General features: G+C 33.2%; 1 protein-coding gene across 4 annotated transcripts in view; it reads right to left on the bottom strand.

Moving 5' to 3' along the window:
• Nucleotides 1-1,296: 1,296 nt before the first annotated feature.
• Nucleotides 1,297-17,226, bottom strand: part of LOC123717055 (heterogeneous nuclear ribonucleoprotein L-like) — a 203,892-nt gene continuing 187,962 nt past the window's right edge. For 2 of the 4 annotated variants that reach the window (XM_045672823.1, XM_045672826.1), the window contains 10 exons: nucleotides 11,806-11,895; nucleotides 8,383-8,459; nucleotides 8,118-8,216; nucleotides 7,697-7,807; nucleotides 6,971-7,092; nucleotides 6,405-6,555; nucleotides 5,895-6,013; nucleotides 5,236-5,324; nucleotides 3,943-4,093; nucleotides 1,297-1,946 (listed from right to left, as the gene is read on the bottom strand). In XM_045672823.1, coding sequence (XP_045528779.1) covers nucleotides 1,943-1,946; nucleotides 3,943-4,093; nucleotides 5,236-5,324; nucleotides 5,895-6,013; nucleotides 6,405-6,555; nucleotides 6,971-7,092; nucleotides 7,697-7,807; nucleotides 8,118-8,216; nucleotides 8,383-8,459; nucleotides 11,806-11,895 — 1,013 coding nt within the window. In that variant the 3' untranslated portion in view covers nucleotides 1,297-1,942. Of the gene's footprint in view, nucleotides 3,509-3,942; nucleotides 4,094-5,235; nucleotides 5,325-5,894; nucleotides 6,014-6,404; nucleotides 6,556-6,970; nucleotides 7,093-7,696; nucleotides 7,808-8,117; nucleotides 8,217-8,382; nucleotides 8,460-11,805; nucleotides 11,896-17,226 lie in introns of all 4 variants that reach the window. The other 2 variants (XM_045672824.1, XM_045672825.1) reach the window with 2 other exon arrangements.

Below are 17,226 nucleotides of genomic sequence, written 5' to 3' on the forward strand. Positions count from 1 at the left end.
TACATACATAACCTTAGACTTCTCTTGTATGATAACGATTTTGTAAATTAAAATGAAACCGTAAATCAATGGAACAAAGTTCAATTTGACAAGTGCTTTTTGTGACCATATCTTGATTATCTGCTAATTGTTGAGTAACATCTGTTCCGTATAAGAGTAAGTCATCGCAATCATGCGTAGTGGGATTGTGGTGTTGTGAAATGAAAGATTATTTGTGTTGACATGTATTTAATGTTAAACATGTAACTACGACCTAAGACCAAAAGATAAGCTAAAAAATAAGGGAACAAAATTAGAAATAATGTTACATTATTTTGTTTGCTAGAGTGCTGTTGTTGAGTCGGACACGGTTCGTGCGTGTAACAATAATGGAATTATGTAAACAACTGGATTTGGCTTTACTTTTGATTAAACCGAGTGTGTGTTACACTATTTTAACACAGTACAGGCTTATTTGTAAAAACTCAACCTAATAATTTACAAACACATTTGTATATCTGTATGTCATTCTTTAAAATTAGGATCTCGCTGTGATCAAAAAGACAGAGTACTTAGTTTCATACAAGACTAGTTTTTATCAATAGGCGTTGCTCTTATTGTTATGGTTAGAATTTATTAGAACAATAGACAAGGTTAAAAACGGAAAGTTTAATAAGCTTGATTAAAGTCTCCTCTATCTTGTCTATAACTCAAACGTATAACAAATGAAATGAAATTGAACAAAGACGAAGTTTGAATAATTACATAACACAAAATTGCTATTCACGACATCAATTACTAATACTAAGACATTTATTTCATTTCGAAAATATTTCTAGAGAAAAGGATATGCATCTATTTAGTTGATAACAATGCTAATTGGACTATTGGGTTGACTATACCACTGTTTACGCTATGAATTTATGTAGTTTCTCAAGTGACGATCTCGACATAATGTTAGTATTGAAAATATATATACCATAAACAGTTATATAGCGCGCTACCACATCTCACACCATATGTTCCTAATCTTATACATAGAAAGAAAGACGGTATGATATTCTTGACCAGCGGTTAAAATAAATGGACCATTCAATGAAAGAAGTTCATGTCGCCCCACTGGCCGAACGCTAGGCCAACTTCATAGAAAATCTTTTTCGTTTCTAATTATATATAATTGACATCGCAATGACACTTACTACTAGCCTAAAAGTGCTAAAACTTACATTTAGACTTGGTTCATAAAATTTCACTAAACGGGTGTCGTGCAAACGAAAACAGGCTCACTCCAAGCTTGAAATAAAAGTCAAATGCCTCTACCTTATAAACGATATATTATACTTCTTGTACAATTCACAACTGTCAATCATGAACAACCAGAATCATAAAAATACGCACAGACATATATTAACACGGAGAAATAATGTAACAAAATATCTAAGAATAAAATAAAAATGACCTATATCTAATACGGTCACTACAAAGGAAAACTCAGCGCCATTTTTAGTATCCAAAATGGCGGATCGCAGACAAAACTAAAATCTAATATACTTCAAATATAAGGGAATAATGCTTACAACATCTAAACCGCTACTTATACAAAATAAAATGCGAATGCATGAAACCATCCCGGTAAAAAAGAAAGAAAAAAAAACATGGAAATGTAGAATATGTGTTAACATGAAAAAGGTTTTGTTATTGTGTCTATAATTAACTAAATGTTAATGTCTTTATATCAGTGAACTAAATCACAAGTTAAGGAATAATAATGTTGCCACTGTAAAATATTTAAGATCCCAGATAGTAAAACGAGGTTTTATACCGTAAAAGTTAAAGTGTATTATAATATTGAACACTGGCAACCCCCTTTCCCCCTGACCCCCGCACTCGTAGTGATGTGGCTGTGTGTGTATGTGTAGCCGTCCGCCTTGATATGTGTGTTTGTGTGCCGCCACGTCGCCATTTAACTAGAAGCAAATACGGTTACGTCAGTATGCATGTATTATTTACTAGAGATCAATGTCGGAAAACATTATCATAATATTATTCACATCTTTAACAAAATTACTGTTGGATTTGCCTCCAGGTATTCATGGTTGATGTAGAATGCTTTGAAAAATACGATTCATTGTAGTTATAAATTATAATAGAAGAACAACAAAATCATTTAAGCCTTTTAAGGACTGTACAGGAACTGAGTTATTTTAGACTGCAAGCATAACGAAGTATGACACGTTTTCCGACATATATGTAGACAGAAAAATGTAGGAGAAGCTGTAAAACATAAAATAACGAAACAAAACACTAAACTCTGGATAATAGACATCGTAGAATTCCCTATGAATTTAAAATTTATATTAAATCTAAAACTTATTTGTCTTCTTGATATGTAGATGCCCACAAAGCTATCTTCGCACTCACGTGACATTCCCACAATGCCATCTACAAATTGACACCTGACAGACGAGGAAAGCACGTACCGTCGCGCACAAAACATCATTTCTATAACATTTTATATTAGACTACAAAAAGTAGCGTAAGTACAAATCTATTAAAAGCCTAAAAGCGATGCTTTCGTAAAATACGTCATACTTTGTGCGCGACTGTACACTTAAATATTATTTACTTAGGTTTAGCGTAGCTATAGATACCAATTGACGCGATCCATTTAAAGTTATGGATATAATCACAAAGATATGTCATTCTCTTGTCTATGCCCCTTTAAGGTAAATTAAAAAAAAAACACATTTATAATTATCGGATATATACCAAGCATATAAACATATATGGGAGAACAAGGTGACATAGCTATAAAAGTAGAATTTGGGCAATTTATTATTTTCAAATAAAATACATATGTACTTACAATTACATTTACACCGCGTTAATCTATTTTTACATGACACTCGAGTACTTGATTGTACATTTACATCTACCTGCAAAATAAACATTTACGAACAGCTATAATATTTACAATATATTTTTTAATAAATTTCATTTCGATAACTTTATCTTATAACTTTGGCTAATTTATTTGGCTTAGAAAATATAAAAAAGTATAACAAGCAATATTTTAAAACAACTGTCAAATGCTCTAGTGTCAATACATACATTTAAAATAGGAAACATATTTAAATTTAGAAGTCTGTATACATTTCATATAAGAATATATAACATTATATATTCGTTATTAAAATAAATATAATGTTATAGAAAATAGGTTAAATCGTTTATATATTTGCTTGCTCGTATTATGCATACATCATGGGTATTTTGACATTACCAAGCAAATGTATAAATGTCGAAACCATCTATGGTCCCTACAACAAACTGTTAAATATAAAATATGTTTAACATTCGGTTAAAAAGTCCGTAAAATTTTCGACAAGAGTAAAATTTCAAAACTGCACACCACAGGTCTATTTAAATTAAACATGGCAACACCAACGAATAACAGTAGGAAAAAATGCGTATTTAGAATATCGATTTGGATTTTTACATATAGGCCATCCTCTAATTTTAGCGATACCTTCAAAAAAAAAAAAATAACAACGATAGAATCTTATTATAATTTAAAATTGTGCACAAATTCATCTAATAATTTTACAATTTACGAACATTTATACAACGATATTAAAATAGCTATACTTGATGAGATTTTTAATAGCAATTTCGTTTATTTGAATCTTGACGTTTGCACCAAAAACCTCAAAGTCCTCTCCAAAAGAATCACTATATCTGACAACCTATCTATTTAGCAAAATGCAGCAGTACCAGAATGAACCAGTTTAAAGATGTCGCCATATACGGGCTGATAACTCACACGAAATGGCAACACAGATTTGCAATAAAAATCCCATACAAAGTACACGGTAACATCAATCTTTGGCGTTCACTCGGCTTTGGTCCGTTCAAATATGTCTTTTAATCGCCCCGAGTCTATACTAATGAAATGGGCCTTACTAGTAATCGTGTTCGATTCCATTATTCTGGCCTTGTCTCTGGCTCTCGTCCTGTTTTACGTTGTGGTTCTTGTTCTGGTTCTGGCCTTTGCCCTGGCCGATCTGTCGCGACGACGAGAAACACAGTTTCATAACGAACGGGAATTTCGCACCTGAAATTGTTTGCGGTTGTATTAGTAACGTTTTATGACTTATGAGTTACGTCAAATCCAAGATAGTTTTTTAAATAAATAGTTTACTTTAAAATAAATTAATAAAAAATACGAGTGATAACGATGAACTTCGTTAGCACCTATATTTATTTGTGTACTACAAAATTTGTTTGTGTAATACCAAAGAGTTCGGAACTCATACTTCCGAACGCATTTATAGATGCCAAACAAGTAAAAAGTATCGTCTCAAAAGACATCAAATATTTCCAAGCTATTGGAAAATTAAAATGCCGTTTTTAGTATTTTTTCACTTATTATTTATCTTTCCATTCAGCATTGAAACCTGCCCTGAACGTCCACAAATATTTTAAGATTCTTATAAGCCAAATCGGTCCAGCCATTGTCGAGTTTTAGCGATACAAACGAACAGGATTTTTTTTTTTATAATAGGAGGCAAACGGGCAAGAGGCTCACCTGATGTTAAGCGATACCGCCGCCCCTGGACACTCACATTGCCAGAAGGCTCGCAAGTGCGTTGCCGGCCTTTCAAGAATTGGTACACTTTTTTCTTGAAGGACCCTAAGTCGAATTGGTTCGGAAATACTTCAGTGGGCATCTGGTTCCACATAGTGTTGGTGCGTGGCAAGAACTGCCTTAGAAACGCTCAGTTGTGGAACGACAGACGTCGAAGTGATACGGATGGTATTTAGTATTTTGCCTTGACGTCCGATAATGAATCTCAGCTGCGGGTATTAGACCGAACAACTCTTCTGAACACTCCCCATGGTAAGTATGGTAATTATATATATATTTAGATTTTATTTACAAAAGATTGCCAACGTTCGTTACACTGACAGATTGTACATAAAGAAAAACATATACACGTTATAACGTGAAAAGAAAAAGTTTCGATTTAAAAATTATTAAAACTAAAGAAAAATTCGTTGTTAATGTAAAGACTAATCTGAGCGTTTTGGCAAGAACGCGTTGTTCACAGAGTAGATACAAATGGGAAGTAAATTGAACTTGAATCAATGTCTCACATTGCTACACATGTTTTCTTCTGTTCACTTCTTTTTGATTATTTCAATTGACAAGAATTTTTGAAATACAGAACTATAATCGAAGGTCGATGACGATACCTGGGTGGTTGATGGTAGCGTGGTTACAAGCCATGATGGCCATCACTGACTGCGATATGTTCTGAAACTCCATCAGTCCTGATGATGACCTGGAAACGATTAAAAATATTTACATTATGTACAAACCTTAAATAGTTACATAAAGAGGCTTACAATTAAGCGATAAGGAAAAAATATTGATATTAGAATTAGTTTAAGCCGTATACATTTAAAAAACGACTTTTTTCAAAATCTAATTCCAGACGTAATTTTAGAGAGAAGATTGACTGCGTGAAAATTAATTTTTATTCAAAATATAAATTTATTAATATAAAGTATATATGTTGGAGAAAATGTAAATAATAAGGGAATACAACGACGTTATTTCTTTTATTGGAATGGCAACACCATTCAATATCATAGACATGTTACAAGTTGTTTCAACCTGTCATTCGAACTTATTTAAAATAAATCATGTCGGACTACAGAGACGTCTACAATTGTAGTTCTATTTTACAAAGACAAATTTAGATAATTCTAGGCTTACATTCTCTTCACAAATTATTAATTAGAAGAGATCAATGTTTATTCTGTTTTCTCTGTCTATTCATACAATATCTAAAAAAATAAATATCACTTTTGCCGGAAGAAATATAATCAGTTTTTTGATGATAAGTTACCTTTCGCTCTTAAGCGGGAACTTTGAGATAGTGTGTGGAGCAGTGACTCCGTAGTCTGTGAATACTGCTAGCAGCTGTTCTTCCGACACATCTGGGGGAGTGTTGAAGAAATGCACCACCTGGAATTCATTCATTGAGTATTTATGTAAAACGCTACTTCGATAATTCTTAAAATTAACTAAATGTATCTTCCCGTCATACCACTAAGTAAAATGAACGCAGGTGAAGTTACAGAGCGCAGCTAGTAATTAATAAAAATTACTATCACCTAGAAGAATGTCCCCAATGCTAATTTTAATTCATAACATTTTTATAATTTAATTTTCAAGTTAAAAGCCCATTTTCCTTTGATGACATAGTATGGACAAACCATTAAATAGTATAGTAACACCATGTGGTCTTAGTCATATACGTATAGGCATTGAGTATTTGATCAGTATTATTTGTCAATACGGGAAAAACATTCAAACGCTGTTTGAGATGTGATACGATCATGAATTTATCTCTTACCTTAGAGGGCGGCTGTATCCTATTCTTGTGTATGGAAGCCGGTGTGAGGAATCGATTGTTTTTGTTGCTCACGTAATCCTTGAATGATGGAGATTTGTCGTGCAGTGGATAGGGGTTCATCACCTCGGATAAATATGCCTGCTTTGAGAACCTGCAAATATTATAGTAGCTTATCATTTCAAAAAATCAAACACGCAATACTCGCGAGTTTGCTTATCCTGAAGCCGTTTACAAATTATTTCAAGAAGTCTATTAAGTATTAGGGTGTGCAATATCAATCAATTACCGTCTAAAATTCGTAATATTAACGCGTTTAACTAATTCAAAAGGACATTAAAGAAACATATCAGAACGTTTCTCATATTAAGTTTCTCATGTAAACATGTAACATATGTTGATACGACAAGCGATATCCAATCCAATCCTGCAATTTGAAGAGGAAAATTTTATAATACGTAAAAATTCGATTGAAAGTCACGCGGGTATAATAATTTTCTCAATCGAATCAATTTAATTAAGTTTTAACACAGATAAAAATCTAAATTGACTAATCTAAAATGACTTACGCGAGTGTGAGCGTGTAATCTCCAACTGTAACATTATTAAGGTTCTGCACACATCGTTCCACTGAGACTGGATCACCCATTTGAACCATTGCCGTACCCTCCTTTGTCTTCAAGAACTTTATCTGAAGATTAAAACGGCTAGTTAGGTTAAGGCATGTGAAGTTTAGTTGGGCTAAATATGCCCGGGACCGCGGTCTGTTGTTCCACGGGGTTGAAGAAGGCTACATTGAAAGAAAACTTTTTTTACCGGATTGCAGCGGATTGTGAGTAATTTCTTCAAAAACCCGTCATCCTTTAGACGGTATCAACTCGGGGAAATAAATACAGATAACTGTGATACTTTTTGACATTCAACACATTTTGCCCTCAGTCACCGTGACCACGCACGCTGTAAAGCACGCGAAGCGTCGGAAAAATTTAAAATTTTGTAAAATAATTATAAGTTCAATCCGGTAAAAAAGTGTTTTCTTTCAATGTCTTAAACCCATTTTAGCAAAAGACAATCCTAGAAGGCTACGTTGAGATGAGGCTTTCGAATTGTTCGGCTCCCATACTCTATTTTTCCAGGCGGCGGCAAAAAATGTAAAAAAATCTATATTATAGTTTATAAGACAATTAATATACAAAGTAAGAATATATATTTTGTGTGTATGTTTTGTTATGTATTTGACTCAATTTGTGGTTTAGTAATGGATTATAAAATAAATTGGATTTTTTTAAACTAACCCTAACAACGTTTCCATAGAGGCAGCAAAGATTAAACAATCTGTCTGCGTTGGCTGTAGTCGGATCCAGTCCATATACCATCATCACGCCGCCTTGTTGTGGTGGACCACCCTGCAAAAGGTTTCAATATCTAGTTATAACGTAAAAACGGGACACTTTAAGCCCCTCATTACTCACTCACTCAAAATTGAAGTTATTTTCCTGTGTCTGCTGCCGTAATATTTTTAACAAACTATAGAACGTGCCGACTTTAGCATATGTTTGCCTATTTTTAGAACGTTTCTAAGTTGTTCAGAAATTTCTAAAGCTTTTGTTCTAGATACGTAGAAAATGCTTTGTAAGCGGCGAATATTGGTAGGGCACTTTTTGTATTAATCAAAACGGAACATCAAGAGAAACTCACGAGAGAATTTTGTAATACCTGGTTTTGTGGTGGCATGGGAGGATGATGCATTGGTGGCGGTGGAACGAAACCTTCTCCGCCATAGCCTTCGGGGCCATAGGGACCGCGACCGTCACGCTGAAATCAAACAATTTAATCTCACAAATGACAGCTACAACACACTGCATTACCAAAACTTTTGTCTGTATTGGTATTAAACGTAAAAACAAATGCATTCTTTACAGTACACAAATAAAAAAAATTGGTAATTTAATTCTTATTTTACATACAAACGAACTCTTACCGGATGATGAGGAGGCGGTGGTCCATGTCTATCTTTCATCATACCCGGCGGTGGACCGCCACTGCCAAAGTCCATGTCTGTAGATAATTGATATAATGAGAAAGATAACAGACAAAATAAGATGTTTTCAATGTAATTCGTATTAATTGAAACATGTTAGGTATTCTAAAACATCTAAATTCGATTAGAGTTATTATAAACCGTGGATAAAAGACAGTTCCATGTTTACGTTATTTTCATACAAAGATATTGGTTACCATGGTTACGACCGTACTATTAACCTTCTATAATAAAGCATGATTAAGTAACCTTAAAATAAATTCTTAAATATGCATTGACAAGTTTAATTGAAAAAACGTGTGAGTACTTAGTTATGTACACGCGTTAGAAGTTATACTTCTTCAGCTTAACAAGATAAAAATCTTTAAAAAAAAATATCTTTTGCCTTTTGGTTTTGGTACAAACGTCTTCGTTTGTAAAAAAACCCAGACTCACAATAGATAAAAAGTATTTAATACATTGAATCTTTTATTATAACGCATTATCTACTTAAGAAAAGTTTATTTAAATATAAAAAAAAATATTTCTGCATACTTAAAGAAATGGACATATTTTTTTTTATGTTTACAATGCTAATTTCAGGGAGTCGGTTTTTTGTGACGGTGTGTAGGTGTCGGGTTTTTGTCACGGTGTGCTCGCGTATCGTAAAAATTTACCCTCATAATAATTATTCCCTAACGCGCCAAAAGTATAACTTTAAAAATTCTTATAAAACACTATTAACTTTTAAGGTTATAATTTAGAAAACAGATTAGATTATATTAGAAAGCGTTGTGAGACATATAGTGTTGTTGTTGACGATAAGTACGAACAAGTAATCACCGCTTATCAAAATTAGTCAATAAGCTTTAGATTATTGAGACTATTAGGTAACTAGAAGATAAACGTAAACAAATCCATCTACAATGCATAATTTTTATTTGTACTGAAATATAGGCAACGGAATACTAAAACAATTGAAACCACTCGTGAATTTTCGTAGCGAAGTAAAAATTGGAGCTTACAAAAAACTTGATTAACGTTCAAAAATTCCAGAAAGTAGTTTTTACTTGATTCATAGCTTTTTACTTTTCGTTATTGATGAGTTTAATAAAATACTAATTACTGAGCTCAGTAGTCACACTATTTTATAAAAACTTGTATACTATAAAAAAATAAACTTCACTCATCAATTATTGCCTAATAATTTAGTTTGATTACTTGCAGTGAACATCATGTGATCCGAATGAATAACGCAGTGTTTCAATTGTACCAAAAATATTTCACGTTAGACTAGTTTTAAATGAGATTAATTTTCAAATATATATATATGTTCAAGTTCTACATTGATATTAATTTTACCCCTATTATTTAAAGACATTATTCAGTAAATTATTTAAGTAATTTCTGTGTTTTAATTACCGACTCCGAATACTGTCGTTACTCTGATGCTATAAGGTACGAAATAGTTATGAAGGTCATAAACTCGTCGTTGATTTTGACATACTGATGATTAGAATATATCGCTCAATGTAGATAAACATTAAGCATATTTATCTGTCAAAATAGTATACAATATATAAAAAATAAAATAGTCGCCGAAAGTTATAGCTGTATAATACTAATAACAACATATATACTTATAACTAGCATTAACTCTTTTTAAGATTTACCGCTAAGCATGCAGGAAAGAAGGGCTTGTAAATGAAAGTCTTTTGTGTTATGTATATATTTATTGTGTATGTAATACAAAATGTTTTGTATGTCAACAATTGTAGGACCGTTCAATCCCAAGATCGGCTCATGTAGATGGGTTCTAGATGCTATGCGGTGACATGTTTTTTGATACTCATTAATTTTATTGTAACTCAAAAGCATATTAAAAAAATGATATGAGACTGTTTAACACCAACGTCATATATAAAAATATCAATCGTTATTACATGTTCATTTTTCTATAAAAATACCATTTTACAGCCATTTTGTAGAAAATACGAGTCGTAGCTAATACGAATGGCATTTTGATATAGAACACGTGTTCAACAAATGTTTCACAATGTCCAATATGTGTTGAAAGTCTGACATTAGAATTTAGTATTGAATTGACTGTTTGGTATAAAAATGTTGTCTTGCTTAGATATTGTGAAATTCGTATTAAAAGTATATGAAAGAAATACAATATTATGACATATCACATTTGAGGTAATCATAATGTTTCTTAGTAAATTTTACGGAAATATAAAGCCAATTATTATCGGATTCTATCAGCTCAGTATAATAATTCGAAACCTATTCAAATAGACTTTTAAAGACGTAAGAGAAAAATATGATTACCCAGATATTAATGATGAGTTTAATTGTAAGGAATACATGTTTTTAATAAGTTAGCAAATGACACACTATGATATACTTGAGTGCGTTGACAGTTTTAGCAATTTACCATATTACAACAACTTGTACAATTAATACAGAAAAACAATTAAAACTAATATATATCGCTCAGTAAGGTATCCTTATAACGAGCCAGTTAAAAAAAAAGAGTACAGTCACACTGTAAGTATACAATCGAGTGAGTGAGGTTTTTTTTATGTACTAGGAGGCAAAGGGGCCGGAGGCTCCCACTTTGCAAGTGCGTTTCAAAAATTGGTACGCACTTTTCTTGAAGGACCCTAAGTCGAATTGGTTCGGAAATACTTCAGCGGACAGCAGGTTCCACACAGTGGTGGTGCGCGACAAAAACTGCCTTAGAAAACGCTCAGTTGTGGAACGACGGACGTCGAGGTGATACGGATGGTATTTTGTATTTTGCCTTGACGTCCGACAATGAAACTCAGCTGCAGGTATTAGACCGAGCGACTCCTCTGAACACTTAATGGTAAATTCGGTAGAAGATACAGATAGACTCCACATCTCTATGCAACGCCAAGGGATCAAGCCGCACGGAAAGTGGCTGATCGTCGACGATTCAAATCACTCTCCGTTGAATACGGTCAAGTGGAAGGACCTAGTACTGGTTTATTTTTGTTCATTTATCTATTGATTTTCTGTATTAAACTCTATACATACATGCCACGATTTTAATCTAGAGATCTACTTACACAGTTTTTACTTAATACACATGTTATAGGGTTGCCAAGAGAGTTTCGAAATGTTTCTCTGTTTTAAACAACATGATGATTTCGTGGCAATCCTAGTTTTAGGTTAGACACAAACAATCCTACCTTCAGACAAGGTCCTTGTAGCCTTAGCGTGATATACAGCTCTTTATAGATTAGCGATAGCGGTTGTAACGTAGTAGTCACTACGATAGTGTTAATTATTCACATTAAAGGCATCATTTATCACGCTACGGAAAAGGCTTATCTCTGGAGGCTGTATACAAACCGTTCTGTGCATCACTGTGCTGACTGTGCTGACTGCAAGAGTCTTCACTGCAGGCTCGCGTCGCAGGCGCATGGTTGACGGTACTTGCATCTGTCATGCGGTATCATCAAAACTGTTTACTTGATTCTCTTGATTTAGATTTCACAAAGATTCATATGTGTCTGTTCCCTTAGTGAACTTATACTTTCATATTTTGTCACTTCAATAAAATTTCAAGTATTTTGTATGTCACTCGTCAATTATAATCTTTTTCGCTATTAGTATATCGAAGATAGTTTACTGTACATGTAGTACGTGTTGTTATGTGGAAAAAGTTACTGTGCATGTATTTTTGCACTACTTGCCTATCTTACTGAATACATTTCTGTTTTCTTTACTCACAGTGGTTGCCTGGAAGAGATCGCTCGTAAGCGATAGGCCGCCAGTTGCCCTCCTTTTGATTTAATTATGTTAATTTTTATTTTTTAGTGTAACGAAGAGTAAATAAATAAATAAATAAAAGTATTAAAATATAAATGTAATAAAAAATAATAATTTCCGTATATACGGAAGTACATTACACTACCGATCGAATAATACGTTTAGCCACAAATTCAGTGTACACAAGGTGCATTCCCCGTAGGGTTATCAATTTTCGCCGTTTATTTTATTTCATTTAAAAAAGCTTACCAACGCTCGGCACACTGATACATTGGTACAAAATATAGTTAAAATAGATGATTTAATGTGAAAAAATTTCACATTCATTCATATATAGAATATTCAAAGCGTGAGAGCAATTATCGATATCCAGATCTAACTCGTTAATCACAAGTTCAATCTAGATATCAGTGAGTGTTGTACAATATTAAACTCAAACGATATTTCAATTAATTTATTTGTTTTGGCGCATTTAAAAAAAAATGGGTCCACAAAAAAAAAACGATATTTGGGTTCGATACACGACCTCACTAAAAGAAACCTAATGAACCGTGTACTCATATGTTATTATTTATTACGACGTAATGAAACCTAACCATTTTTGAAGAAGCTGATAACTTGTGATAAAAAGTGGATCACGTACGACAAGAACGTGCGAAAAAGGTCGTGGTCAAATGCCGCTCAGGATTCACAAACTGTGGCGAAACCCGGGATAACTTGCAACAAGGTTATGCTGTGTGTATGGTAGGATTGGAAGGGCATTATTCATTGTGAGCTGTTACCACCAGACATGACCATCGATTCTGGACTCTACTGCGAACAACTGATGAGATAAAAGCAAGAAGTTGAGAGAAAGCGGCCGGAATTAATCAACAGAAGGGGTGTGGTTTTCCATCATGATAACGCTAGACCTGACACACCTTTAGCCACTCACAAAAAAATAAGAGAGTTTGGCTGGGAGGTGCTAATGCATCCACCGTATAGTCTTGACCTTGCACCTTCCGATTTCCACCTGTTAGATCTCTTCAGAATTCTTTAGGCAGTGTCAGGTTAACATTACGAGAGGACTGCGAAAACCAAATGTCGTGGAACTTTGGGATCATGTTTCTACCTACAAGATGGCAAAAAGTTATCGAACAAAATGGTATCCTACATCCTTTAGTTAGATGTAAATAAACTATATTCAAAAAATGTTGTGAATTTTCTTAAAAAATGCGAAGAATCTTTTCTCCAACCTATTGTTAATTTATATCGTAATTTATTTTAACGAACTAATTATCAGCTTAAAAGTTGACGTAACACAATGTTCTAAAGTAATTGATTACTCTAGTATAACAGCCGCGAAAAGAATTAACACATTTTTCCCCAAGTCTGAAATATAAACCAACAATGTCAGTAAAATAACCTGAAAAACTTGTAAATGTTGTCAAGTCCATTGCATTGGAATATAAACATATAGAGCGATGTTTGAATTTGAATGAAGAAACCCTTGGTCTGGATAATTGTTTAAAAGCTTCCACTTGGCCCGCAGCTATTGATAATATGTTGTGTTAAATCTCTGAGTAATCCGTAGTTGAAATATTAAGTATTTTTTATGTGTAAATTATTTTGTTAGAATTTTTTCAGGAATTATACTGTTAATGAAACACTAAGAACAATGACACATTTTATAATCAAAATTTCTTTAAGACAAATTTATGTTTTTATGTAGGTGTACTATTCTAGCAACATATATTAAGGGTATATTGGGTTCATTTAAGAATTTTATACTGTTCAAAGAGGCATTCATGGCCCGGCGGTTGGGCTTACTGTCATCTCTAAGGTCGAAAGTTCATACACCATCTGTCATCCCACAATCATAAAACATGACCATCCCGGACATACCTAAAAATGACGTATTACTAAAAAATAATTTGAGGCTAGGACCTAAAACCAGGCACTAAAAGGTGGTACATATATGCTATAATTAGTACTGAATTTACTTTAACCATTTCCTCAAGAAAACTGTTAACTATCTTTCAGAAAATGAGAAAACTAAAAACCACTTAAATCACACGAGCAATAAAAACTGAATCGTATAACGTATGAAAATTAGTTTTCAACGTGATCCACTTAAGACCACAGAACGCTTTCGTATGCAAACAGATCTAGATAGACATTCTCACACTTTGAATTTAAATTAGGATTTTTTTATTCCACCTAATCAAAATGTTTTCGCATACTTGCTGTCACAAATGGGTTCCTCCTTTTATAATTAATTTTATTAAAGTGATTATATTTCCCGGATCCATATTTGGGAGTAAACATGATAAATACTTTGCAGGTTTACATGGCCGTCATTTTAATACTTAGTTCATTAATTCCCTTATGTAACCAATGGTTTGTAAATGACTCTACGGCCACCTGGTAAAGATACTATAAGAAAAGAACCAGATAAAAACATTTTGTGCTAGTTTTGCTTAAAGCTTAACTTCGTGAACTCGTTTTAATTCATTTAAAAAAAACAGCCGAATCGCGCTTGTTATCCCAAATCGTTTCAAAAAACGTTACACGAAATCTAAAAAACACGCAAACTTTAAACGAACGCCAACACTAGAATAGCTTACGGACGCATTTGATAATTTTCATTTTCGTGTTTATTTAGTTGAAAAGCTCGGCAAAGCTTTTTTAAACGTTTTCCGTATTTATCATTTGAATACAAAGCAAATTATGCTTGGCACTCGCATTTGTTGGTTTAAAAATCTGATTAAATGCGCAACTGTAGTAATATTCAGTTTTTGGCATTAAAATATTTTATTTGTATACTTTTTAAGCGGGCTTACAACATTTCGAATAGAAAATGCCTTATTATTTAAGTAATATTGTTATGTGGGTAAGTTCTGTAAGGCCCTGAACTCTTTAAACACTATATGATACAATTTTTATGCGAATTCGAAACGTGTTAGGGTTTAAATATCTTTGAACTGGATTCAATAAATTATTAAATAATAAATTAATATTGAAACTAATTAATTTTTTACCTCTAATTTGGAACGAAAGAATGAACCGACTAACGCAGAATCCGAAAGGGTTTAACTTAAGTGGTAACAATGTACACATCACAAATGGACCAACACCGCCATCAACATGTATTTAACAAACGAAGCTTCAGTTTATAAAATACTAATAGAAGACAATTAAAAATCCATCCTGGTAAAGCCACAACACGACATTTTGACATGAAACTGAAGCGAAATTACGAATCTTCAACAGCGAGGGTAAAAACAAAGCTGTATGGATTAAAAATCAAATTGGTATTTCCGTTTTTTGCTACCTTCTATAACGAGTCGGTCCGGCACAAGCCAATTAGGCCAATTGTCCTCGTTGACCGTGAACAAAACGAAGAAAAAAATTGAATTCGAGAGACTCACGGGAAAGGCTATATGGAAGACTAGGTGTCTCACGCAGTACATTTTCAATTGAAACATTACCACAGAGTATATAGCGTACTTGTTGCCAGAGCAACTTCAAGAAGATTTGCAGTGTGTTGAAGATTTGAAGAATTGTCGCGCAGCTGTCACACACCTTATACATCGGTTTAATACACGCAAAATGTAACATATTCTCAAAGTTAAATCATAAAATAATTCCTATTATTTCATACATATTATTCAAGTTCAGAGTTTTCGAACAAACGTTTCCTTATCTCTACACGTTATGTACTTTCAATATTGCTTTGCTAAGTTACAAAGTTTTACGTCTACTATGAGTTCTATATACTGTAGCGCCAATCCTGGCTCAATGAAATATTTAAAGTGGGTAGCACTCGAAGCGTTATACGGCTTTTGCATCATTTCACACCGAGCTTTCACACCGAACGGACGCATTCAGTCGCGTGGCATTATCGTATTTCTGAAGCGACCTACTTTCCTACTCGTTTTGAGGTAGCTGCGTTGTTTTTCTGAAGTGTTCTATTACGCTGAAATTAAATTCCTTAACTATTCTGGGAACGGAATAGTGATTGCCTTTGGAAAGTAATTCTTTAAAGTTGAATTAAGCTATTAAAATTCTTCAAACTTAGATACAAAATACTACGCAGCTCAAATAAAAGAGAATTTATTTCTTACATAAATATCTACTCGATTTCTATAGCTTTTTTGATTTAAAAGATTCTTTAACTACTATAGTGTATGGAAATCTATAGTACAATTATCTAACCATGACGAAATTTTGCCAGTAAAATGTACACGTACCTTTGTATGAAATATTCATGTCGGGTAAATTATTCTCCCCGAAGGGACACTTACATTCACTTAACTTTTATCTTTCTAATTTTTCAAAGAATTTCACTCTCCGCAATTTCTTTAGCGCATTGCCTCTATTCGTTATGTATTCTCAAGTAACAACAATTAGGTACCTATGAGTAAGCACAGGTAAGAAAAACCATTTTTTACGAGAAACCAACAGTAAGATTTATCACAGAAATATACTTGGGCAAAACTAAAATAGTATAATTTATTTTGCTACTTAAATTTTATCATTGTTCATTGTCTCATTTTAATGGTTGTTTTACCCAACTGAAAGGCAAATATTCCTTATTCAACACATAACACGCGAGATGGTCATACAGCATTATCTAGATTATATTATCAAAATAGATATATGTGTCTTAACTGATTTATTCACACAGAGCTGAAAAGAAACCTGAGTATTTTTCAGTTGGTTAGTTGGATGACGTTTCATTTTAAAACTAAGGTTGAATTATCATCTCGTTATCAACTGGAACCTATACTTTGTACATTTGCTTCAACCAGAATTATTCAGCATATAAAAGTGAGAATTTATTTGCAACTTCTTAAAACTAGAAACTTTTTGATCTTCATTTTACTTTAATAGTTAGTTACCCATGTACACGAATTAAAATTCCAACATCCATTCACATTTAAGCCCTTTACATCACTCCGCGGTATTTTAAGCCACGCTATTCAGAATGCGAGATGAAATCTCAACGTGTTTTCATCT

The sequence above is a fragment of the Pieris brassicae genome, chromosome 12, assembly GCF_905147105.1.
Source record: "Pieris brassicae chromosome 12, ilPieBrab1.1, whole genome shotgun sequence".
In the NCBI taxonomy this organism is placed as follows: domain Eukaryota; kingdom Metazoa; phylum Arthropoda; class Insecta; order Lepidoptera; family Pieridae; genus Pieris; species Pieris brassicae.